Source organism: Hydra vulgaris, chromosome 12 (assembly GCF_038396675.1).
Source record: "Hydra vulgaris chromosome 12, alternate assembly HydraT2T_AEP".
Lineage (NCBI taxonomy): Eukaryota > Metazoa > Cnidaria > Hydrozoa > Anthoathecata > Hydridae > Hydra > Hydra vulgaris.
The window spans coordinates 38,081,134-38,107,500 of NC_088931.1; the positions used below are offsets into that span (position 1 = coordinate 38,081,134).

Sequence of the window (26,367 nt, forward strand, 5' to 3'; positions counted from 1 at the left end):
TAGTAAAAATACAAAAAAGGGTGTGCTCCGCGTCGTCTGGAAGCAGCTTTTTACATTTTGAAGTCTCACTGAATATAAACGTTTTTAAAATTAAACAGTCTTAACAAGTTTTTAACAAACAGTTTTAACAAGTTTTATTTTCAGTATTAACGAGATAAAAAAAAACTGTAAAAAAAAACCACTAAATGATATCGCAAGGTTGTTTGGTTTTCATAAAAATTGAAACACATTTTATTTAAAAACGTTATTAGCACGTATATATATACAGTATTTAAAAAAAATCACTGGGTCAAAATGCCGAACTGCAACAAAATTTGTTGTTTAGTCAACCATTTTCTATTAGTTTCGTTATACATTTCATAAAATTTTTTTTATTAAGCTAAAAGCAAAATTAAAAAAAGGAAGATGAAGTTGTTACTGTTGTTCTTAATGGAAATTAACTACTTAGGTAAGTCAGCAAACAACAAATTTTCTACAAAAAATCAGATTTTGTTTTTAGAATATTTTTATTCATTTTTACCTGTGACCTTCACAACAAAACCAGGCAAAAAGATTTTGAAATATATATATATTTTTTTCAATTTATATTCTTTTCTTTATTTAGAAATTTTCTATTTCTACGGTTTCTAACAGCTAAAACATTTAAGTAATGTTTTTCCAACCAATATTTATAGGCATTTTAGTTTAAGATTAAAAAAAAATTTGTTTAAAAAGCAGTGAAACATTTTAGCAGTTGTATCGTTTTCGAAATTTGTTTGTTTTAACTCCATGAAAACCAGTTTTCTTCTTTTCTCTGTTATCAACTAAAATACATACAACAACCACTTCCTACCCTTATTACTATACGCGCCGCTCTTGGACTTATGATCCAATCATCGAGGCAAACCATATTATATGATCCTAAACTGTGTTTTATAATTAAACTATTTCCTCACTAATAAACTTTAGTAAAAAAAGTTAATCATCAATAAGAAGAAAATAATGATTTAAAACAATAAAAGAAACAAGGTTATTTCACCGCGTGAATAAAAAAAGTTTTGACGCCAAACCCCGTAAAATAAATTTTTCCGACGCTTTCGTGGAAATATAATTTTTCCGGGAAAAGTATATTTTCTTCTGATTAAGTTTAAAAAGTAGTTGAATAATAATTTAATTAGAACAAGTTTAATAAGACTAGTTTAATAACAAATAAGCAGTTATAAATAACAAATAATTAATAACAGTAAAAACCGATTTTTTTTTTAATGCCGAGAAAATAAAGAAAAAAAGACCTATATTTTTATTAATTTTTCGATATAAACATTAATAGTTAACAAGTCTATAGACTTGTTAACTATGGTCTTTATCTTGTCAAATGTGATATTGATCTTGATACATGTGGCCTTGGTATTGTTTCTTTTAGCCTTCTTAACAACAAAGGTAAGAAATACAGTTTATAAATAATAAAGATATTTTTTAAGTATATCAATTTATTCTTTAACGTAGTTGCATCCATAAAATTTATATAATTTTATAGGAAAATCATTTTTAAAGTAAATAACTTTATCAGCTAGTAAAACATTGGGAAATAACTAGTACTTGTAGAAATAGTATTAATATTATAAATCCTTATTTTTCAATATTACACAATTAAAAGTAGAAAAAAATACTTCTTAAACATTTTAGTATTTAGTATATTTTTTAATATTATTGTTTCAGTGTCACACAAATTAGCAATTGAAAACATAATCGACAAAAGAAATTTCGAAGAAGAGGAAGTTTGTCAAACAAATCATGTAAGAAAGTTCAGAAGTATTTTTCTACTATTTTGCAGTCGATGTACTATACAACAATATGCAATTTAGTAGTATTTAGTTGCTGATGTTCTATATAACATAGGGCCAATCTTATAAATATTTAAAAGTAGCAGCACTCCTTTGTGGCGGCAGGTTATAAGATAGTCAATATATATATATATATATATATATATATATATATATATATATATATATATATACATATATATATATATATATATATATAATATATGTATGTATATACAATATGTATATAATATATGTATGTATATACAATAATACATGTATGTATATACAATATATAATATATAATATATGTGTAATACATATATATATATATATATATATATATATATATATATATATATATATATATATATATATATATATATATATACATTTAAACATGTATATATATATATTATATATATATACACACATATATATATATGTATGTATATATATATATATATGTATAATACATATATATATATACATATATATATATATATATATATATATATATATATATATATATATATATATACATATAAGTATATATTTATATGCATATATATATATATATGTATATATATGTATATATATATATATATATATATATATATGTATAGGTATATATATATGTATATATATATATATATATATGTATATATATATATATAAATGCATATATTATATATATATATATATATATATATATATATATATATATATATATATATATATATATATATATATATATATATATACATATACAGTATGCAAAAAAAATAATCAGTTCAATAAACAGTTCAAAAATAATGTCGAATTCATCAAACTTTGCGGAGATTAGTATCGAGTGGGGCCTCCTTTGGCCTTGATGACCTCAGCTCGACAATTTGGCATTGAGTTGACCAAATTTTGGGTCATTTCTGTTGTTATATTACCCCATGCACTCAATATAGCTACTTTCAAGTCCTCTTTGCGTGTAAATGCTCGATCGCCAATTTTTCTGTCCAAATTATACCACAAATTTTCTATTGGATTAAGTCCGGACTTTGAGACGGCCATTCCAAAACATTGATGCTATTTGTGTCAAAGTATACCTTTGTTTTCTTAGCGGTATGCTTTGGATCGTTATCCTGCTGGAGTATGAAATCGTTTCCCATTCTCAATTTTTTAGCAGATGCACAGTGGGCCAGTGACTGGACAAAAGTATTAAAACCAAAATCAGAGTTTTGATGTCTAAATGGTTTCAAACCATTATAAAGATATTATAAAACAATTTAAAACCGTTTGTATACACTTAAAGTTTTAATGAATATACTAATGCTGTGATTGAAGTAGACGCGAATGTAAATTATAAAAAAAAATTATAAAGAGAAAAATGTTGTTTATAAAATCGATGGAAATAAATAACATTTACATAAAATATTGCGCTTTTTAAAATATTATATTATAACTATATAGTCTAGATTTTAAAAGTTGCTAGACTAAAATTGGTAAGTAATTAACATATTTATAGCAATTTTAAATATACTTCATATGTTATATTTTAATGTCTAACTTTTGCTTTTAATTGACAATATATTTTTTTTATTACTACATCTTTTTTTTTATACTCAGATATTTTAAAGCTTATAAATGTTTGCTTTTATAATTTCATAAATCTGGCTGCCACTAGGCGCCACTTTGGTTTTCTTTTACGTTTGAACTCTTTTACCAAACAAAAAATCTGTAATTGCGCTCAAAAATTTTTATTTGCACAAAATTTTAAAAAACACGGAAAATATATAATACGGTCTTACTCATTCTAAACGTATTACTGAACAATAATGTATATATATATATATATATATATATATATATATATATATATATATATATATATATATATATATATATATATATATATATATTTCTTGAGCAACGCAATAGCAATAATTGTGAACATATTTTAAAGAAAAACACGATATTTTTTAATCTTGACATGTTTCGTAGTTAACATACTACATTTTCAAAAGATAAAATTACAAATTTAAAACTCTAGATATAAATATAAAATCAAAACTTGAAGACATTACAGAGAAATATTAACAGACAAATAGAATTGTTATAAACCAATAAAAATTATAATACAAACTATAATACCGTAAATAGCAAAAAAATAAAATATAAATAAATTAAAAAAAAAAAAAAACAAAAAAAAAAAACTAGATTGATAAATTTATATTATAATGAACAGTTTGTTTATTTAAAGATGGGTTTTCCTATTTAATATGGAGTGCTTCTTTTTTTTTCAATTTGTTTTTGTTAGAAGCAGTATCCAAAATTTTAAAACAATTATGGTTATTTTTACAACTAACAGATGAAATTAAATGCTTATAAACATTAGATTTTTTGTCACTTGTAAGATGCTCATGAATCCGTGTTGTTAAGTGTTTGGAGGTTTCTCCAATATAACTGGCATTACATCCAGCAAATTTGCACAAAAAAATTTATAAACAACATTGGATTTGAGCAGCTTTGGAAGTGAATCTTTTATACATAAATTGTTTTGTAATTTGTTGGTAGTGAAAATTAAATTAATTATAATATCTTTACAATATTTTTTAATGATTTTATTAACTTTAGATTTAGTAAAATGTGAGTAAAATCCTATAAATTGAAGCTTATAATATCTTATATTATGGTTATCAATATTATTTATGACGAATGGATTTAACTTTTTATCAAAAAATAATTTAATTTCAGTTTCAATTATTTTAGGTGGATATTGATTATTTTTTAAAAATTAAATAGATTTTTTATGTCCTTATCAAATCCTAGCCATGTGTTGTTGATTTTATACGTCCCATCAATTAAACAACGTATAAGACTAATTTTATAAGAATAATGAGCAAAACTGGAAAATTTTTGTGAAAGACCAGTATATGTTTTTTTGTGATAAACTGATGTGGAAAGCGAAACAGACTTATTGATAAAAACATCTAAAAATGCAATTTGATTATCTTGTTCTTTTTCCATCGTAAATTTTAAGTTTTTATGTAGTTTATTGAGATGTGTAAAAAATTCCTGAGCTTTAAACTCTGAATTAAAAATAGCGATAATATCATCCACATAACGTTTATAGAAAATCGGTATGGAGGAAGAGCAATTACTAACCCATTTTTGTTCGTGAAACCCAATAAAAATATTAGCTAAAGTTGGAGCTAAAGGAGAACCCAACGCCATCTAGTTGATCATAATATTTCTCGTTGAATAAGAAATGAGAACCGGATGTTGAAATTTGAAGTAATTTTTTGAACTGAGCTCTAGAAAAATATTTTAAACACGTTTCATCTTTAAAGTATAAATCAGTATATATATATATATATATATATATATATATATATATATATATATATATATACATATATATATATATATATTTATATATATATATGTATAATTATAAATTTAAATTAGGATATATATATATATATATATATATATATATATATATATATATATATATACATATATATATATATATATATATATATATATATATATATATATATATATATATATATATATATATTTATATATATATATATAATTATAAATTTAAATTAGGATATATATATATATATCCTAATTTAAATTTTGTTCTTATTAATTTAGCGCTTGTCAAACCAAATATATTTAATAATCTATTTTGGTTAGTTTGTGGCTACTCATTTTAGATGTTGAAATGCAGATTTTATTAAGGCCTAATGCGTGTCATAAGAAGTAAAATTCACTATTTTATGTCTCGTCAGTCTGTCAATACATGAAAAAAAAGACAGTATACTTGTATACGACTTTATTAAAGAACAAGAGTTTTAAAGCGAAAAGTTTGAGAGTCAATTTCGTTTATTTATTTTGATTATGGTAAGAGATGGATTCAAAGTAAACTAACCGTTGCAAAGTTTATTAGAAAGAATTCAGCTTGGCTTGAAAATGATTTTAATACCACATTAATGAAGGATAGTAAAAATAAACAACTCGGCAGACCTACATTATCATTTCAAGAATCATCATTAAAAACAAAGAAAAGTTGCAACTTTGTCAGCTTCAAATTCTTGTGAGTAATTGTTTGCTAAGCTTGTACTACTTGTAGAATACATTGTCAAAGATTTTTGGTGATTGTGAATGCATAGGAACAATATAACCATACAAATTTTAAAAAATCTGTAGACGCTCGTAAAATCTGCTAATTAGAAAAACTAATTAATGAAGCTAAAATACAATTTTTTTCTGCAGTAAAACAAGTTTATCTAGCAACGTGTAATAGCACGTGTAGTAACACTAGTTAATCATATTAAACTTAAATAAGTTTTGCTTTTCACGAGCGAGGATCTCATAATAAAACATGTGTACATAGCACAAATAAAACATATGCAACTAATAAAAGTAAGTTGCTGCTAAGCAAATTTGGATATCCATAGCAACTAAATAAACAATATATTCACGTTTTTTAAAAAGCGCGACCTCATATTGGTACTTATGTAAAATTTGGTAAACATAGCACTCGTAAAAATATCTGCAAATACCAAAATTAGATTTTTGCTATCCGAAATTTAGTATCCATAGCAACAAATTAAAAAAATAACACCTTCATAAGAAGCGCAGACATTATATTATTACTCATTCTAATTTTAGTCAACACAGCCCTAATATTAAATTAGTTATGAATTTTGTCCAGTAAAAGTGAATTCTGGTCCACTGTGAGATGGTCGCAAATTGGCTTTGAGAATTTCACAATACATTGAAACATCCATTTTATCATCAATTAATGTCAATTTCCCCACTCCTTTCCAACTCATACTACCCCAAACCATCACATTTCCTCCTCCATGCTTTACACTACCTTGCAAACAACTCATTTTATAAGCTTCTCCTTTTTTTCGCCACACCTTCTGGACTCCATCCGATGAAACAAGGTTGTATTTTGAGTCATCTGACCACAAAATATTTTTTCGTACTTCTTTGCAATTTCCAATCGACGTTTCATTTGTTTTGCAGTTAAAAAAGGTTTTTTTTGAACTACTCTACCTCTGTATCCATGTTCTCTAATACAATTTCTGATTGTTTGAGGAGTCACTGTGATGTTGTGATCTTCTTGAACTTTTAAAGCTAATTTAACTGCCGAAATAAATCTATTATTTTTCACATTAATGATCATATTGCGATCAATTGCACTAGTGATCTTGCGTTTTTGTCCTCTACCAGCCATACTAGCAACGGTTCCAATCAGATCATGCTTCTTAACAATTGAGGACACTGTCGTAAAAGGAATTCCTGTTTCTTTTTGTATCTGGCGGTAGGATTTTCCTTGATTTTTCGAATCAACAACGAGGCTTTGTTGATGGAAAGACAAATGTTTCTTTTTTTGATGCCATTTTGCTGAAATACTATTTAAATATATTTTATTTTATTTCTAGGACAAAAGTGTATTTAAAAAATTACTACTTTCAACTATACTTACTAGTTTGATTGTACAGTTCGCCTGATTTACTTTAAAATAACGACCTATTTTATTAGTGTACGATTATTTTATTAGTGTACGATTATTTTATTAGTGTACGATTATTTTTTTTGCAGTCAATTTTATGCATCATTAGATCAATTGTGTAATTGATCTAATGATGCAATAAAAATTTAATAGGTTTGAAAGACAATTAGTTCACCAATGTAGAAATAAATTCTTAAAACATTACTTAATAAAATATCAAAATAAAAATTCCAAATAATTTAACGGAAAACTCATTTTTCTGATGTAATCTTAAAAATTATGATTTTTTTTTAAGTGTACGAATATTTTTTTTGCATACTGTATATATATATATATATATATATATATATATATATATATATATATATATATATATATATATATATATATATATATATATATATATATATATATATATAGAACCCTTAGATGTTGTCCGAAAGTTTTTTCGATATTTTGTTGACAAAAAGTAAAAATTAAAATAATGCAAGACCGGAATTTTTTTTTTTAATAATGATAGACTGCCTGCCCCAACCAAACCCTCAGTCGATGTAGCAGCACTCCCTTGCGGGTCAGGCTATTTGTCAGTCGATGTAGCAGCACTCCCTTGCGAGTCAGGCTATTTGTCAGTCGATGTAGCAGCACTCCCTTGCGAGTCAGGCTATTTGTCAGTCGATGTAGCAGCACTCCCTTGCGAGTCAGGCTATAAGATAGTCGATGTAGCAACACTCCACGCATGATTTACAGTAAAAAAAATAAAAATAAAAACATTTTAATAAAAAAAATAAAAATAAAAACATTTTATTAAAAAAAATAAAAATAAAAACATTGTTTATATTGTTAAAAACATTCAAAATGTTATAAAAACATTCAGAATGTTTTTAAAAACATTCTGGTCAATTAAATTTGCGTTTTTGTGGTTTTTTTAAAAAACGATTAATTTGTAATTAAATTAATGGTTTTAACTTTCGTCCAACACGGAAATGTTGGACGAAAGTCAAAAGTAATTAAAAGTGACGTATGTGTTGGCGTAAGAATCACTTTTTTCCTTCCGCTCTTCCTAAAGCCAACAAACTATAGAACTATATATATATATATATATATATATATATATATATATATATATATATATATATATATATATATATATATACACAGTGGAGAAAATAGAATTATCCCCACCATTATTTTTATTCCAATTTAACAGAAAAAGCAGTGAAATATATATATATATATATATATATATATATATATATATATATATATATATATATATATATATATATATATATATATATATACACAGTGGAGAAAATAGAATTATCCCCACCATTATTTTTATTCCAATTTAACAGAAAAAGCAGTGAAATAATTTTTAATTTATTTTATTGCTTATTATCTTCTTCTATAGTTAGAAAATTATAAATTTGTTTAATTAATTACAAGTGGAAAAAAAAGTATTTAATTTCTGGAGAAAACAGAATTAGTTTCATTTACATTATATACAAAAAACATAAATAATATTGGAAAGGTTCAGAACAATCGTTTATGTTTTTATTTGCAAAAATTTCATTTTATGAAGCAGATATTGTTTGATATCTCGTTGTACAAATCTGGGTGCAAAAATAATTAGACACTTTGTTTTATTATTAAAAAATAAACAAAAAAAGTATGCTTCATTATTGTCTATGACTGTTTGCAAAGTGTATGCAAAGAATGGATGCCATGTGAATAGAACTTTTTGGGCTTTAGGAAAAAAAGTCACTCAGGTATGCAGTCTCATTTTTTAAAAACTTTACCTCATATATTGCTGCTCAATTATTAAGTCAGGACTAAGTCTATTGAATATGGTGGTTGAGATAATATCTTTCAGTTAAATTTCAATAATTTTTCTCTAAAATGTATAATAGGGTGGTGCTAAAAACAACTTATTTTAAAAATGTCAGCTGACAACCCCTAAATGTGTTTTATATAATAAAATAATACTGGATTTAAAAAATTTTTGTATAAAAAATATTTTTACGGGTGCCACAAGACCCTTATACATCAAACAGGTTCCTAATATTATAAAAAAAAAAGTTTTTCAAAAGTATGTCATGTTGGGTCTCAAAAGAAGCAAAATTTTATAAAAATTTCAAAAATAACAATTATTTAAAAAAAAAAATTGTTATTTTATAGTTTATTGCAAAAAAAATGACCTTTTAAACTAAAAATGAAAAAAGTTTATTTTTTTTTAATTATAATTTCAAAAAAATCTTAAATAATAGTTTTTTTATAAAATAATTGTTATTTTTAGAATTTTTATAAAATTTTGCTTCTTTTGAGACCCAACATGATATACTTTTGAAAAACTTTTTTTTTATAATATTAGGAACCTGTTTGATGTATAAGGGCCTTGTGGCACCCGTAAAAAATTTTTTTATTCAAAAATTTTTTAAATCCAGTGTTATTTTATTATATAAAACACATTTAGGGGTTGTCAGCTGACATTTTAAAAATAAGTTGTTTTTACCACCACCAAAACGTATAATTACAATTCACCAACTTTACAATAGAACAATTTGGGTGTAAAGTTTGTGTAAAGTTCATTTAAGTGATGCAGATCTGGAAAATATTCTTAAATAGTTTGTTGTCATCAGTTTTGTTATTTAAAGAAGTAGCATTACTTAAAAACTTAAACCTTTTTGAAGTAGATTTAAACTTGAGTTTTTTTTGTTTTGATTTGATGTTGATATATATATATATATATATATATATATATATATATATATATATATATATATATATATATATATATATATATATATATACATATATATATATATATATATATATATATATATATATATATATATATATACATATATATATATATATATATATATATATATATATATATATATACATATATATACATTTATTATTTTTGTAATAGTAATATAGTATACATGTACTTTCTAAAATTGTAATACATACATTCATCAATTGTAAGTTTAAAAAACATTGAATATACTGTTTAATAGAATCCTTTAAACTATTGAAGTTTATATAATTTGATTGTTTTGATTAGAAATTTGATAATGTTGTTAGTTTGTATCTCATTTTTGTATTTTTATCTTTCAAATCATTATAAACTTAATAACATTTATTTAATAATTGTTAGAAAAATCATATCAAAATGATAACCAGGAGTATATTTTTTACCTTGTTTTTGTGATATTGGGAATATTCATTGTTATTGTTCTATTACTTTATCATCAATTGTTATAAAACCAAATATTAAATTACGAAACCAATTAACTGTTTAATGGAATCAGTACTTGCAATTACTTTTTGTATTGTCAGCAAAAAAGAAAGTATCTAATTCTGTTGCACTCAGTAGATATAAATTTTGAAAAGCAATTAACTCATAAATGTTCTTTAATTTTACTACTCTTTCTTATAGATATAGAACTTCCGATAACAACTGCCTTCTGTTTATTAAATATGAAGAGATCCATTTTAAAGTTTTTTCACTCGCACCTATGTTTTTGAGTTTGTTGTGAATAAATTTGTTGACACAGCTGCCAAAAGCTTTTTTCAAATCAATGGAATTGAAACTGCAACAAATTTATTTTGGTTTCTGTAGTTATATTTGTACCTCTTTTTGAAGTCGAGTTGACAAATTGGAATGATTCTATTATCATCATGATTTTTCTCAATTTGATATAAAATTGCTTTTTTGCAAGATTTATCAAAAAAAGCAATACAGATTTTATCAAACCTTATTTTATATCCTGGGGGAAACATCTAGTACTAATAAAACCATTATTCATTTTTGTTAAAAAATGAGTGCATTGTGATATACAATGTTTAATAAACTTTTTACTTATTTGATCATGACCACAACTACTTATTGGAGCAACACCATTAACATAGTTGACTCATTATATATGAACTTTAATAAATCCCAAGTAACTTAAAAATAACATATTTGAATAACCTTTTTTCAGTTTTTCATCTTCATTTCCATCTGGAGGCATATAAATGTTCACAATTTTCTATTTGATATTTTATTGAAACTCAATCCCTATAATTTCTGCCTTTTACAATGAAATTTCTAAATTTTTTTATAAAAGCTTTTATTATTTACTTTAAAATTATTTCTATTACTAATGTAAGCACCAGCTCCGCTACCTCATAAGTCTCTTTGGAATAGTTAATTAAAAAAACAGTAAGAGGGTAAGTAAAGCTATCCAGTTTATAGTGCAAGAAATCTTTAATTTGTCACACTTTTTGTAAAATATTTACTTCAGTATCATCATTATCATAAATAAATTCTTTATATAGTTCAAAATTACTATTAATAAATTACTATTCTATATATTTAGCATAGCATTTTAAATGAAGTTCAGGTCTTTGTTCATTATTATTATTCATTATAAGTTAAGTAGGCTTGTTATGCATACTATTGTTAATTGATTTTGATTATCTTCTGCCTTCGAATCAAGTAAAAAAAAAGTTTCTTTTTTTTTATTTTTTTTCTTTCTCAAAGCGTAGTAAAAACTTTTTTAGCTAATATATTATTTGGGTTTATTATTCTGTTAAAATATTCTGAATCTTTTATTGAATCTGATTCTTGAACACCATGTAATATTTTTTAGGTTAACCAAACCTATCATCAGTTGAAAGGAAAATGTACTCTTGCAAATGTGTTCCTTCAATATATGAAAAGTAGTTTGGATGAAAAGACAAGTGTCTACTTAAATGCCAAGTATTTTTATTTTTTTTATCAGTTTAACAGTAACTTTTAACAATAATAACACTTGGGAACAACATTTTTGCTACCTGAGATCTATTAAGCGTACTAAGACCATTTTGACCTGCTGATTCTAAGTATGTCATTGAAAACATAATTACCAAGCTGTACGTCCCTATTACGAAAATATGAAATTGTTGTTCGGCTTTGTAACAAATTTGGAGCTTTGGATAATGAATAGCTGATTTATTTTTCTTGGAGAATCCAGCAATATTTGTCATGCATAAGTAGCAGATCTCTCGGCTCTCGCCATATCATTGGTACCACAAACGGCATAGATTTTCCTTTGCCATTTAGCCACTGGGTCAGCCCCACATAACAAACACTGCAGCAAATATGTGGCGCCTAGGTTCTGTCTTAGTCACATACTTTGACGCCGAAGTAGTGATGATAGGCAACCTTCACTTTTCTTGTAAGTTGTTTCCACTGATCACAGGAAGTAAAATGTCCACAGATATAACAGAAATAGTATGGAAGATTCAAGCAACCCCTTTTAAATTTCTTAATATTGTTTTGAAAATACTACACGGTCAGTCTAAAATAAAAAAGATAAAACATTTAAAAGTAAAGTACACATCACAACAAGTGTACAACAACATTAAGCAATATAAAAGCTAGCTACAGCCTTTTTACCAAAAATGTAAAATGATATAACTCAAAAACCTGATGTGATACAAATATTCTAATTGCACCACTGTAATCAGCATGTCAGAATTAGTCAGACTGACAGGGTTTTTCTCAGGTAGCAGACTGAAATTCTTTTTTTTGTTTCCTAGTTTAATTAGTGATGTACCAATGAAAAAGGCTGATTGTGGCTAATAATAAGGTTTAATGTATGTATATGAAGGTATTATATTAATATTAGGTATGTTATTTGCATATATAAATTGTACCTATGCACCAGTAGTGGTTTGGCCTTTTAGCCAATGTTGATCCAATGACCAATGCCAAATAATCAACTTAACTATCAGCAGATTAATCAGCTGATTATTTAAGCTGATTAATTGACATGAGCCGCTGCATCGACATTAGCTAATAGGCTAAACCACTACTGGTGCATAGGTGCAACTTATATATACAAATTACATACATAATATTAATATATTACTTTTATATACATACATTAAACCCTATTTTTAGTCACAATTGGCCTTTTTCATTGGTACATCACTAATAATAATGTTGTTGGTGTTGAAAAATTAAGTTATGTGAATGAAACTCTTTAGTATGAAAAAAAAAAACTTTCTTTAAAAAATTTAGGTCAACCTTATGTTCAGGAATTCAAATACATGAGAACAATAAACATACTTTTGAATGCAGTATACATGAAGGACTTGTAGTTTTGACTCCTCGACATTTGCAAACTTCAAATGGCAAAACTGATATCATCATTTCAACTAATGACACAAGTTACAAAAGTATGGTCATTGACATTAATGGCCCATTTAGATCAACATTTTTAAAGGTTTACTTTAATTTTTTTCTATTTGCATCCAGTTAGTAAATAGAATTTATTTAAAAAGCAATAAATGATCCAATAAATAAAGTCTGTGCTCTATCAAAAAAATAAAACAAAAAATTTTAAAATATCTAACGAAGAAAATTTAAAAAGTTATTGGAGGAAAACCAACTTAATCTATAGTTTATTATTATATATATTTGCATAAACCTTCTGAGTTAGTATTTTACAATTAATTTAAGTATACTCAATTAATTATCAAGTTATTTTTTATAGTAAGAAATTTTATTTAATAGTTTTATAAATATAGTCTTATTTTTATATTTAACATTTTTTCCCTCACTAGTTATATTGTCTTTTGTTTATTGTATTAAGTTTTAGGTGTGTATCATTTATTTTTTAGATCAATATTTACTTCTGTGATATATATTTGATATATGTTTTAAACTCTATGATATATATTTTACATGTTTTAAAAATGGTTAACCTGTCTAAATAAACATTATTTAATAAATAAAAATTGTTTATTAAAAAAAATTATTTTTAAGGTGCACAAAGATGAGAATCAAGATGATATGGTTATGAAAACAGATGACTCATTTGCTGATTTCAATGTTGATGAGTTTTTAAAAACACATTTTAATGTTGAATTTGAGACACTTTCTGGTGATCTTGATTTAGTACCAAAAGCTTTAAGTAGTGTCATTTTTTCTGCTATTATTAAACCCTTAGACTACTTTGAACTCATTTTTTAGTGAGTGCATTTTTTAAATATTTTTTATTAAGTATTCGTTTTTATTTAAGCTTTAATTTATATTAGACAAAAAAAACTTATATATATATACTAAACATTTATGGTTATATAAAGCCTAAAATGTACTCATACAAGTATTTTTCTGGTAATTATTAACTTGTTATTTTTTTGCTTGCCATAATTTATAAACACCATATATGGCCTCCCACACTTGATGTGTGGGAGGCCATATATGGTTATGGTGTTTAGTAACACTTAAGCGGTATAAATAATAGCCATATATGGGCTATATGCCGCTAGCAGTGGTAAAAATACCATAGCGACATAAGACCTACATTTACGCTATCCCATAAATTGAGTCTGGCTATTATTTAAAGACACATGAGGTCCACATCAAATGTTCTCATTGGGATGTTATTGAGTTTTATTCATAATTTTGTGTTTTATTTATTTACACATTTTTTACAGTATTTTTTTCAGATTGAAATAATAAATATCTTAAAACCCTGGTTTTCATCATCACTATCATCATCATCATCATCATCATCATCATCATCATCATCATCATCATCATCATCATCATCATCATCATCATCATCATCATCATCATCATCATCATTATCATTATTATCATCATTATCATCATCATCATTATCATCATCATCATCATCATCATCATCATCATCATCATCATCATCATAATCATCATCATCATCATCATAATCATCATCATCATCATCATCATCATCATCATCATCATCATCATCATCATTATCATTATTATCATCATTATCATCATTATCATCATCATCGTTATCATTATCATCATCATCATCATCATCATCATCATCATCATCATCATCATCATTATCATCATCATCATCATCATCAGCAACAGCAGCAGTAGCAGCATCACCATATTTGACAAATAACTTGAGCAAAATATATTTACTTATTATGAAAAGTTATATTAAAAAAGTTATAAGGTGTTTTAGTTTTTTTAAGAAAAAAATTGATGGCTTATAATTCATTTTTTATTATTTTTATTTTATTTAATTTAAAAATCTTTTTTACTTTAATATAGTGCTGAACATGACAAAGAGTTCTTTGTTATACAGTTGTTTGAAAGTGCAGCTTCAGCTTCTATTGGATTCTTCAAAAAATTAGAAGGGAAAAAGCCACGAGAAGTGATTAATCAAAAATTAAACATCAATATTAAGGAAGGAATCATGCCTTTTCTTGAAGCTACTACCAGTAGTGAGTTTTTATTTTTATGCAGTGAAACTTTCAAATTATATATAAATATTTTTACTTATATGTAGATATAAGTAAAAATATTTATATATAATTTGAAAGTTTCACTGCAGCATTTTATCTATGCTTTAGGTAGCATTTTATGTGCAAAAAACGAAAAAAGAATAGTTATATATGAATATTCAAAATGAAATGTAATTTAAGGTTAACCTTAACATCATGCCAACCTAGTATAATGTCAACCGTAAATTTCATTCATTTCTTATTTTTATTTTTCAATTTTTTTTTAAACAAAAATAATGTAAATAATTTTTATTTTAGAAAAACCTAGTCATGCTTGCAACTCTAATCAGTTTTCTTTTTTTATTTTTTAAAAGTAGATTCTACATGGTTGAAACCTTAACCAATGATTTTTTTAAGCAAAATGTTTGTCTATTCAAACTTTAATAATCCTAAAATTTAGACCATCTTTGTACATATGTATACACATCAAAGATATTACCTGTAATCTATGGACACTTGTATACAATTCATACAAGCTGTAGTTCATGTATGCATCTATTAAAATGAAAATATACATTAATATATTTTGTTGTGAAGTAATCCTCATACAGAAACCTGTTATTAATTAACTAAATGTTTAAACTTTTTGTTAATTATAGTTGTATTTAAAACTAATTGTTTTAACTTTTTGTTAATTATAGTTGTAATTTTTTTAATAAATTTGAGTTCTTAAAATTTTGAGGTTTTTCATCGTGCATCCTATCCATTCCTGTAATAATGAGTACACCCCAAAGAGATTTTGTTGAAAAATTCATGACAGAAAGTAATACTGTTGCAATGCCTGAAGGAAAAATGTTGCGCTGGGTAATTGATGATCCTAAAATTGTGAAAAAAACAGCTGAAAATTTTGAAGCAGAACAACCTAAATTTCAAGATATCAAATTTAATACATCTGTATACTCTTCTAAAGTTGGCCTCTCTGCTATTTTCTTAATAAATGGCTCTAATGTCAATATTCTTTCAAAAGACACTTTGCAAGGTAACTATTATTTAGAAGTGTTTGGCTTTTTTTTCTATAAGTTTTGCAATCCTGCTTTCATACTTTTTTTTAGCCAAATTTAAAGACATTATGCAGACATTTGTTCCAAATGAATCTTCTATGTTGGCTGAAGAATATAAAGCCGATCTATTCATTTTTGAAAAAGAAGTTATTTTTAATAAGTTATCTATTCTTGTGGAAACACAACAAATTAAACTAGATGTTATGGTTGTTGAAGATTGGCTCCTAGCTGGAAACATGGTTAATTTAAAAGGAATCAATTTAACAGTGACCACTTCTTATTTAACTGAATCACCATGGAGTATCGAAGGAGAGGGGAATATCATTATGTTGGGAAAAAGTGTATGTATATATTGATTATTTAAGTTTAAATAGGAGTTAGAGAGGCAAGATAAAAAATTGATAGGAGTTAAAGAGGCAAGGTTATAAATGACATTAGAAGTTTTATACTTATTGTGTCAAAGTTGAGTTATTTTTTGATTAGTTGATAACTTAGTTTTGCATTTTTTTTCACTTTTTTTAGGTTTTTGCAAAGATGGAAAAAATAGACAATAATTTAAATCTCAATGGTTACTTTCCTGCTCGCAACATAAGCGAGCTCAGATTACAATTTAATAATGTTTCGTTTGTTCCTGAAAATTATTTTGATTTTGAGCATCTTGATGAAGTTCAATTTTCAACGCTTTCATTTATGATGAAACTCGATTCTCCAGTTCTTAAGTAAGAAACAGTTTTTTATTTTGTTGCGTTTATGATGAAACTCCATTCCCCAGTTTTTAAGTAAGAAACAGTTTTTATGTATTTTAATCCTAGTTATTATTATTTTCTAATTTAAATTAAATTTTAAATCTAATTTAAATAAATAATTAGGAAACTGTTTAAAAAGATATATGTTTAAATATCTATATGTTTAAATAGCTATATGTTTAAATAAAGGTTTAATGGTGAATCTCAGTCAAATGCTAACCCAAATCAGCTCACAAGTAAATCAATAATAGAAGTTGTTTTAAAAGGCAATGAACAACAACAAAATATGGTTGTTCAAGTATGTCAAGAAGATGTGTTACTTGAACTCATGGTCAATGAAATATTCCACATTGCAATGGAAGGTGTTCCATGGTTGAAATTTGATGAGCTTTGTAAGATGATTTATTTTTATGTACACATGTATGTAGTCCTTATTCTTATGAGGTGAGTAGTTGACCTTAATTCCTTAATTAACACTTTCTTTTCAATCTTTTACGTATTTTTAATAATTTCTTTGTTTAGAAAATAAAAAAACTAGAAAATTAAAAAAACGCTTAAAAAAAAAGCAATTAAATCAAAAAAAAAAAAAAAAATTTAATTTTTCTATCAATGGAAAAATTTAATCAAAAACTTTTATGTTAGGTTTTTTTAGAGACTTCAAGACTACACTTTAATATTTAAAAATTAGTTGTAAGGAAGATCATTATTATAGAAATGAGAAACAATATAGTGACAAAGATAGAACCTTGTGGTACCCCAGGAATTAATTGAAATGAAAAAGAGTATTGTTCTTCAAGGACAACAAGAATTTTGGCCTTCAAGGATAATTTTAACAAAGTGATTAGAAAGAAATAATTTGATAATCTTAAAAATTTTCCCATATACACCTTATGAAGCAAGCCTATGGAGATGAACAGCATGCAAAATTTTATCTAAAGCCTTTGATATATCAAGAGCAATAGCCCTTGCCTTTCCTACTATATTTAATGCACAATAGAATCTTTATAGTAATTAACTTTAATAATTAATAATTAATTAGATCAACTGGATCAACCATATATCACTGGAGCAGGTTAGTCAACAGACTTTATCTGATTTAAAAATACTTCAAAATCCAATTTTAAAACTAGAATCTGAAACAGATGAACTCAAAATTTTTTTTGATACTGAAAGAAAGGCAAGATCTTTTCAGGTAATGTAATATATTTTCATGTTCTAGGTTTTTACAACTTTAAATTTTGTTTAAAATTTGATGTTTTAATTGCCATTTAAGTCCATTGAATTTATTTAACAGGAGGAGTTATACAAAGATCAACTACATCAACATGATTAATCAACTTAATAGTTAACTTTAGAATAAGTCAGCTTTAGAACAAGAGCTTTGAAATCCGTATTCATTGTCAGAGAGTAAGTTATCAGACTCAAGATATTATAAATTTGGTAGTTAAAGACTAAAAGATCCTGCGAATAATAGAGAGAAGATTGATTGAGGAGTTTTTTAACAATGGATTAGCCTATTTCTCTGAAATCTTAGGTAGTGTGTGACCATTAGATTCAAGAATCAAATTAGAGAAAAAGTTTTTTGCAAATAGTTTTGCCTTATTTTTGCTAGAGGTAATAAGATCAAACCTATGTATTAGAAATGGAATGGTAGACTTACCCTTGTTAATGACACTGTTGAGGATTTTCCAGAGAATTTCCAAAGATTACATTCCAAAATCTCTAAAACCTATTTTCTAAGAATTTTTTTTCTAGTATAAATATTAGATTAAAACATAATTACAGCAGCATAGGAACTATTTTTTTCACACGATATTTAATTTTAGAGAAAAAAGATATTCTTTTCTCCTAAACATTTCATATAAAAAAAAATTGGTTCTAATTGCAAAATTTAATTATATTTGGATAATGGTATCTACAGGTATTATGATTTTTTTTGTTTTAGTGACAATGTAAACTGTCTTTAAATGGAGTATAGCAATGCTAACTGTCACTAAATGGAGTATACCGTTTTTAATTTTATTTTAAAAACCATGTTGCAGGGGGTGTCTAAATTTTTTCCATGATAAATTAATTATAAATTGCTTTAACTAAGCAAAATTTATTTTTTATAATGTTTACTGTTTTTCATATTTTTAATTAAAGTTTAATTAGATTAAATGTTTTTTTTTCTTTTTAACTTTGTGCGGTGGCTCTAAAGCTCATAACTTCTGTATTTCTCAATCTCTTAGTCAGATAGTTAACTTTGTGACTGAGAACCTTAATCGCTTACCTTGACTCCTTCATTTGTGTCTTTTTTTTTTTTTTATAATTCACCTCCCCAAAGCCGAGAGGGCCACTACAGATGAGGAGGCTACTTGTGGTTATCACCCTCTCTCAACTTTATAACTCCGAAACACTAACCTTGACGAACCAGGCCGCTGCGCGGAGAAACAAGTTGAGCGCGGTACTACCAGGGACGTGCTGGGAATCGAACTCGGAACCTCTTGCTTATGAAGCGAGCGCTCTACCACTACACCACAACCGCATGTCTTGTCTATGACTCAAGCTTGTATTAAGTTTTATTTTTGTTAAAAATTGAAAGCTTATTATGAGCTTATTATAAGCTTATTACATCATGTAAAGTTGCAAAAGTATATTATGACAAAAACAAGTTTAAGATTTTTCAATAACTTAAAGTTACTTTTGATTTAAATAAGAAGAATGGGTCATTTACTTGGGCATTGTTAATACATTAATGTAATTCTATTTCAGGTTTTCTGATGGCCAAAGAAATGACAGATGAACTTTCATATTTTAACAATACAAGTTTGTTTGAATTACAGCCAATGACAGGTGCAAATAATTGTTAAATGTTATAAAATAAGACACTACAAATGATTGTACTTGTGATTATATTAACAAGCTTTTATTTTTTTTTTAACTTTAATATTTAAAGTTAACTTTAAATATTAACTTTAAGGAATCAATTATGTTGGCAAACTTGCTTCACATTCAAAGTGTGCATTTATGGGACCAGAATCAAGTGATATAGACAGCATTGACTACTTTTGTCAATTTTTAAATAAAAACTCTTTTTTTCTTGAAACTGAAGTTGTTGGTATATTTTTAAAAATTACTTTTAAATTTTTTTTTTTTTTTTTTTTTTTTTTTTTATAAATTTTGATTGCTTCCTTGTTTTACTATTTTGTAAACAATTTAATTTTGATTACTTATTTTTTCAATTTATTTATATAAAACAGGGTTTACCTTTAATTTTTTTTTAATGCTGAATTTTTAAATATTTTTAGGCAGTATTACTCCAACTAGTCATGAGTTTGTTGCAAAAATTCACAATACTGAATTTGTGCGTTTATATGAAAGTCAGTTAAGCATAAAAGATGTTGTTATGCGCTTAAAACAAATAAACACAAAATCTGAAACTCAATCTAAAGATGAAAATCAAAATGAAAATCCAGATCAAACTGAATCTGAACTCCGTCCAATTCAACCAATGCATCATTTAGCCTCCAGAAGATCTGAAGAAGAAAAAAGAAATTCGATTGCACATGAAATTTCAAAAAAGCAAATTATGGCTTTGTTTATTGAAGGCACATTTTCTGCATCAGAAAAACTTTACAAAATAGATTTTTCTGGTATTTTTTTTTTTTGGTTTTTAATTGAGTTTTATGAAATTACTTAAATATTGTTTTGCATAATTGTAGAAAAATAAATAATAAAGTTGAAACCTCATATTATGTTACTGTATCTATATTAGGGATGTTTTGAAAGTGTATCAGTGGTGTAGTTAATGTTATTGCAATAGAATCATAGTTTAGCAAAATACATATATAATAAAGATGTTAAGAAACTATGACTTCAGAAAGTAGGAAATTCCATCGAATTTTTCTGGCTCCACTAATTTTAAATCAATAGTTAAAATGAAGATTTAAATTTAGAACACAGTGCATTCTATCAAACTTTGTTAGAATGCAGTGTATTTTGTTGAGTAACAGATTAATACAATTTTGCTTTATTATTAATAAGTTAAATTTAAAAATTACTTTTTGTGAATCTTAGTTTAGGCTTCAGCCTCCAATAAATCTCCATTACATCTCTGATACATTCCTAATCTATAAGTTATAAAAAAAATTTGAATTTAAGTTATGAAACATTTGAAAGTTAAAAAATAAGGAAATAGCGTACAAAAAAAATAAGGAGATATGTTTGTATAGATAATGAGTATTTTATTGTAAGACGGAATCATTTCAAATTTAGGATAGAAAATGAAAAGTTGCCTCGTTTTCTATTAATTTTATTGGTAAGAAAGTTGTATAGGTTGTTTGCAAAGTTTTGGGTTAAGTAGTTGCTCCTTTTTTTTTAACACAAGGCTTGAATGTTTTTTTAAATAAGTCTTAAATTGCACTGGCTAGTCTGGATATTTGTTAATCTGGCTAATCTGGTTAATAGTTAATCTGGCTAATTGTTAAAATTATATTATAGTGTGAGACACGCCATTAAATTATAAGACTAGTACTCTATGTTGAAAAAATATAAATTATAAATAGTTAAACAATTTTAAAATAAAAAAGTTGTAGTCTCCTTGACTATAATAACCTTCAATTATTCATTTCTAATACCATTATGTTTGTTTTGTGATAATTGAGTTTATTTTTTAAAAGGTTTTAAAATAATTTACAATACTTGTAGAATTCTCATCTAAATGTTGAAGTTTTTAAAATTTTCTTAAACTTATTTCATAAATTTTTTTTAATGTTATATTTGATGCAGGTAATTTGTGGTGCTTGAACTAGACTGAGCAATGAAAGCCCACAGAGAAATATGAAGCATTTCTTTTAAAAAAACTTTTTATATAAAGGAAGATAAGTAATAAAAACAAAGAAAATTGAACAGATGTTCAGAATAAACACAGATTTATTTTAAGAAGAAAAAGCTTATACACAAATCATAGTCAACAGTAATTTTTTAGTTAAAGTATACCTAAAACAAAACAGAACACTTAAGTAACCATAAATCTTTATTAAATACAAAAGTTTAACTTACTTTAAAACAAGTGTACATATACATAGATATATCAATATTTAAAATGGATAAATATAAAATGATAGGAGGTATAAGATAAAGAAAAAACATTATTGCTTTTGTGTAACCATAATTTATGTAGTAGTGGTAATAAACTTCTCCTCAGAATTGTGTTTATTATTACCGTTGCTTTAAAGAGGCTCAGCACCAATACATAGTTTATCGCATCAGATAAAAATCATTGCCATTTATGCTTTACCCCACAGTTATTTTTTTCAAACTTATTTCTTAGTGTGTTTCAATTTTAACAAATTGTGTTTTAAACTAAATATATAGAGTAAAATGAAAGTATTTAAGAGTTTTATAAATTTTACCCCTTGAAGGTTTTTAAAAAGTTATGTTTTCAAAAGCATTAAAATTTTGAATCCTTTAAAAAACAATTTTAAGGTAACAAGTTTTTAAAACTGTTTTCTCTAAAATGTTTTTTAAAAAAAGGACAGTTTTTTGTACTTAAAATATTTTATACTTTAAATAAATTAATTTATTAACTTTTAACTATTTAAAATATTTTGAATATTATTTAAAATTGTTATTGAAGATAAACTGAAAAATACCTAATAGTTAAAGCAAAAAAATGTAAATACTTTTAAAAAAAAAATTATTTATAAGTAAGATTAGTTAAAAATGAAACAAAACGAAGTTCAGGTTAGTTAAAAATAAAACATTCAAACATGAAAAAAAACATTTAAAAATGTTTTTTTTTTTAAATATATAAATAACATAGTTTTCATTTTTTTATACATATATTTCTTATTTAGTTCATATTTAATGTTTTCTTGTATTGTTTTTACTGTTTTTAAGCATACTTGTATTTTAAAAATTTTGTTTTAAGGTGAAATTTCATCACGCAGTCCTAGTGACCTTATACTGACATGTATGAATGTTAGTTTACAGTTTGATACTGATGAAGGTATTATTCATTTTGAAGCTCAAGGAAAGAGTAATGCTGAAAAGAGTGGATTTTTTCTTTTTGGTATTTTTTTTTTCTTTTTGTATGTAAATATTAGATTAGTTACAATATTATTATAGATGTACAGGGGCTGGTACAGGAAATATTTTGTGTAACTCCAAAAAAAAAGTATGCCCATCTCATTATTTTAGTTTCAACCCCATCTTTGGCAGATTGAGTATAGTTTATAAAAAATGTTTCAATAATTCTTTAAATATTAATTTATGACGCTAAAACAGTCACTAGAGATAAAAAAAATGATTTTTGCAAAAATATTATTTGATAATAACACTTAGCTGAAAAATATCTAATATGTCCATTAGGGTTATGACTGAAAATATTTTTTGCAAAATTTTATATCTCCTGTGGTCATAAATGATGAACTTTTGTTGTGTGCCTTTTTTCAATTTTTGTTTTAAAATGTTAGTTTTTTTACAATGAATTTATAAAAAAAAATGATTTTTATTTAAAAACTTTAAATTTTTTAAATACACATCTTTATATACTTTTGGAGAGAAATATTTTTGGTAATAAATGGCACCAACCATTTCTCAGGTGTTTTGGTGTGGGAAAACAATATGAGACCCAGTACTTTATAAATTTTATTTATAACAAAAATTCAAGGTATAAGGGACTACAATAACAAATTTTTATAACTAAGTAAATGGGAAAAGCCTGTTTATTTGTTCACAAGCTCATTATGACTGGCAGTTTTAATAAAGACCTTCATGTCCTGACACTATCTTGCAAAAATACTTTTTTTAAACATTTTACAACTGTAAATAAAGTTTGTATATAAGTACATAAATAACTTTTAGTTATGAATACATTTTATATAAATACTAAAAGGAAAAATAACAGAAATAAAGAATTCAAATACTTTATTCCAAAAACTAATCAATGTCAAATGATGTTTTTACAAAGATATTACAAGACTATGAAAATAGCTGTTTAACTAAAGGTAGCATAAAATTTAAATATAATAAAAGTATAATTTTTAAAAATTATAGTTTTATTATATTTAAATTTTATTTAAAACACAATCCACATGTAGTTATAGCAAATTTATTAAAAACTTGTTTACTGTCTAAAGATAACTCTGTGTGAATATTCATTAAAGCTAAGCTAAACTATTTAGACCTCTTTTATCATTTTGCTTTGCAACTTCTTCTTACCATTCTCTTATAACCCTTTTGGCATCTAAGTAACGGAAAGTTTTGCCCCCATTTATATGAAGTTAAGGGTAAAGTAGAAGTAACTTTTGTTTATTATTCACATTAATGTTCCTGACAACCTTACATCTAACGTGGTCCTGTTTCCTGAAAACTCAATATACTTCTTTCTTGATACTTCTGTCTTGATAAAAAGCTTTCTCTTTTTGATTGCTTAGAACAAGCAGCTGATCTTAAATCTGATCTCACTTCTGTAACATATTGGGGCTTGCAGTGGCTTGTAAACTTTAACCCCAATAAAACTCAGTTATTTACTGCAAACAACTATAGCAATACTGTTGACATTTCTATATCAATGAATGGCAACCCTCTACTGAGTCCTATTCTTTACAACTTCTTGGATTATCATTCATTACTGACTTCTCATGGAAATCATATGTGCAATGGATTTCAAAGTTAGCATCTGCTAACTTTACAATCCATTTTTAAAATTTAACCAGTTTAGAGAAATTTAACCAAATGTCTCACAGTTCAAGCTTACCTAATAAAGCCTTTAGTCTGGCAATAATAACTAAGTCTGATAAAGCTTTTGGTAAAGGGTATGGTATATCAAAGTTGTTAAGAAAAATGATTTTATTCTTTCCAACTAGTATAATAAGAACATTGAATTCTTGCAATCATTTTTCAAAAAACAAATGATTAGAAAGTAGGAACTAAGAGACTGGTGCTTTATAAGACTTAAAAGTTGTATCATTGAATCTTTTAACTCAGTACTCAGGTGGTCTATCAAAGGAACATTGATAACTAATTTAAAATAATTTGAAACGGATTCTGAAGGAGTATTAGCTCTATTTCTTGCAATAAGTAAAGTTTTAAGCTTTTCTTTGAAACATTTATTTTGTGAACCATTTCTAAACTTGTTCATAGCATATTTGAAGATACTGATCAACAATATTTTTAAGAGAAAATATCTTTTAACACCTGACTAATATTCAAAATATAAAAAATGCAACAACCATGCAATTAAAAGTTATATAAAAAATATTTCCTGTTATGTACATTGCAACAACAAAAAAAATCAAAACCTAATATTAACTTCAGTAGAGATTAAGCAGTAGCAAAGATTGCACAATTAAAAGATTGCACAATTAAATGATTGCACAATTAAATGGTATTTAGACATATCTATGAGACAGAGAGTTCTAAAGGGTACTTCAAAGAAAAAAAGAAAAGAAATAATTTAAAGTAAAACACACAATAAGCGTTTTGGTAAGTAATAAAAAACTAATTATTATACCAGTAACACTGTTGGAATGTATTAACTTAATAAATTCTTTCTTTATGTTTAAATTGGAATTAAGAAATCTAATGACCAAAGAAATTTGAACTATTTAAGGTTTTATCAGTAATAATAGAAAAATATTTAGACTTTTGGATTTTTCTATTATATTATCTTTAATTTCTTCCCTACAACACATTATTAGCTCTTTTTGTGGTGGATTTGTGTCAAAGAAATTTTAACTGTTTGATTTTAATCAGCAAAATAAAACTATATATAGACTTTTTGATTTATTTATTGTATTGTCTGCAATCTCTTTCATGCGACACTTTATCAGCTCGTTTTGTGATGTAATTGATATATCAAAAAAAAAATTTTTTTTTGCGCTGAAAGTAGTATCATATATCCTTTAAAAAATAATCTATAGGAAGTTATTGATTCACATAAAAAGCTTTGTCAAATGTTTTTTTAAGTA

General features: G+C 25.2%; 1 protein-coding gene across 2 annotated transcripts in view; it reads left to right on the forward strand.

Moving 5' to 3' along the window:
• The first annotated feature begins 233 nt into the window (after positions 1-233).
• LOC101238972 (uncharacterized) overlaps positions 234-26,367 on the forward strand; it is a 57,240-nt gene continuing 31,106 nt past the window's right edge. Inside the window, exons 1-14 of one of the 2 annotated variants that reach the window (XM_065813153.1) lie at positions 234-448; positions 1,699-1,775; positions 11,979-12,088; positions 13,394-13,598; positions 14,141-14,346; positions 15,431-15,603; positions 16,346-16,642; positions 16,716-17,005; positions 17,187-17,383; positions 17,600-17,802; positions 20,165-20,245; positions 20,373-20,510; positions 20,701-21,045; positions 23,325-23,465. In XM_065813153.1, coding sequence (XP_065669225.1) covers positions 406-448; positions 1,699-1,775; positions 11,979-12,088; positions 13,394-13,598; positions 14,141-14,346; positions 15,431-15,603; positions 16,346-16,642; positions 16,716-17,005; positions 17,187-17,383; positions 17,600-17,802; positions 20,165-20,245; positions 20,373-20,510; positions 20,701-21,045; positions 23,325-23,465 — 2,506 coding nt within the window. In that variant the 5' untranslated portion in view covers positions 234-405. Of the gene's footprint in view, positions 449-1,072; positions 1,420-1,698; positions 1,776-11,978; positions 12,089-13,393; positions 13,599-14,140; positions 14,347-15,430; positions 15,604-16,345; positions 16,643-16,715; positions 17,006-17,186; positions 17,384-17,599; positions 17,803-20,164; positions 20,246-20,372; positions 20,511-20,700; positions 21,046-23,324; positions 23,466-26,367 lie in introns of those variants that run through there. The other variant, XM_065813154.1, reaches the window with a different exon arrangement.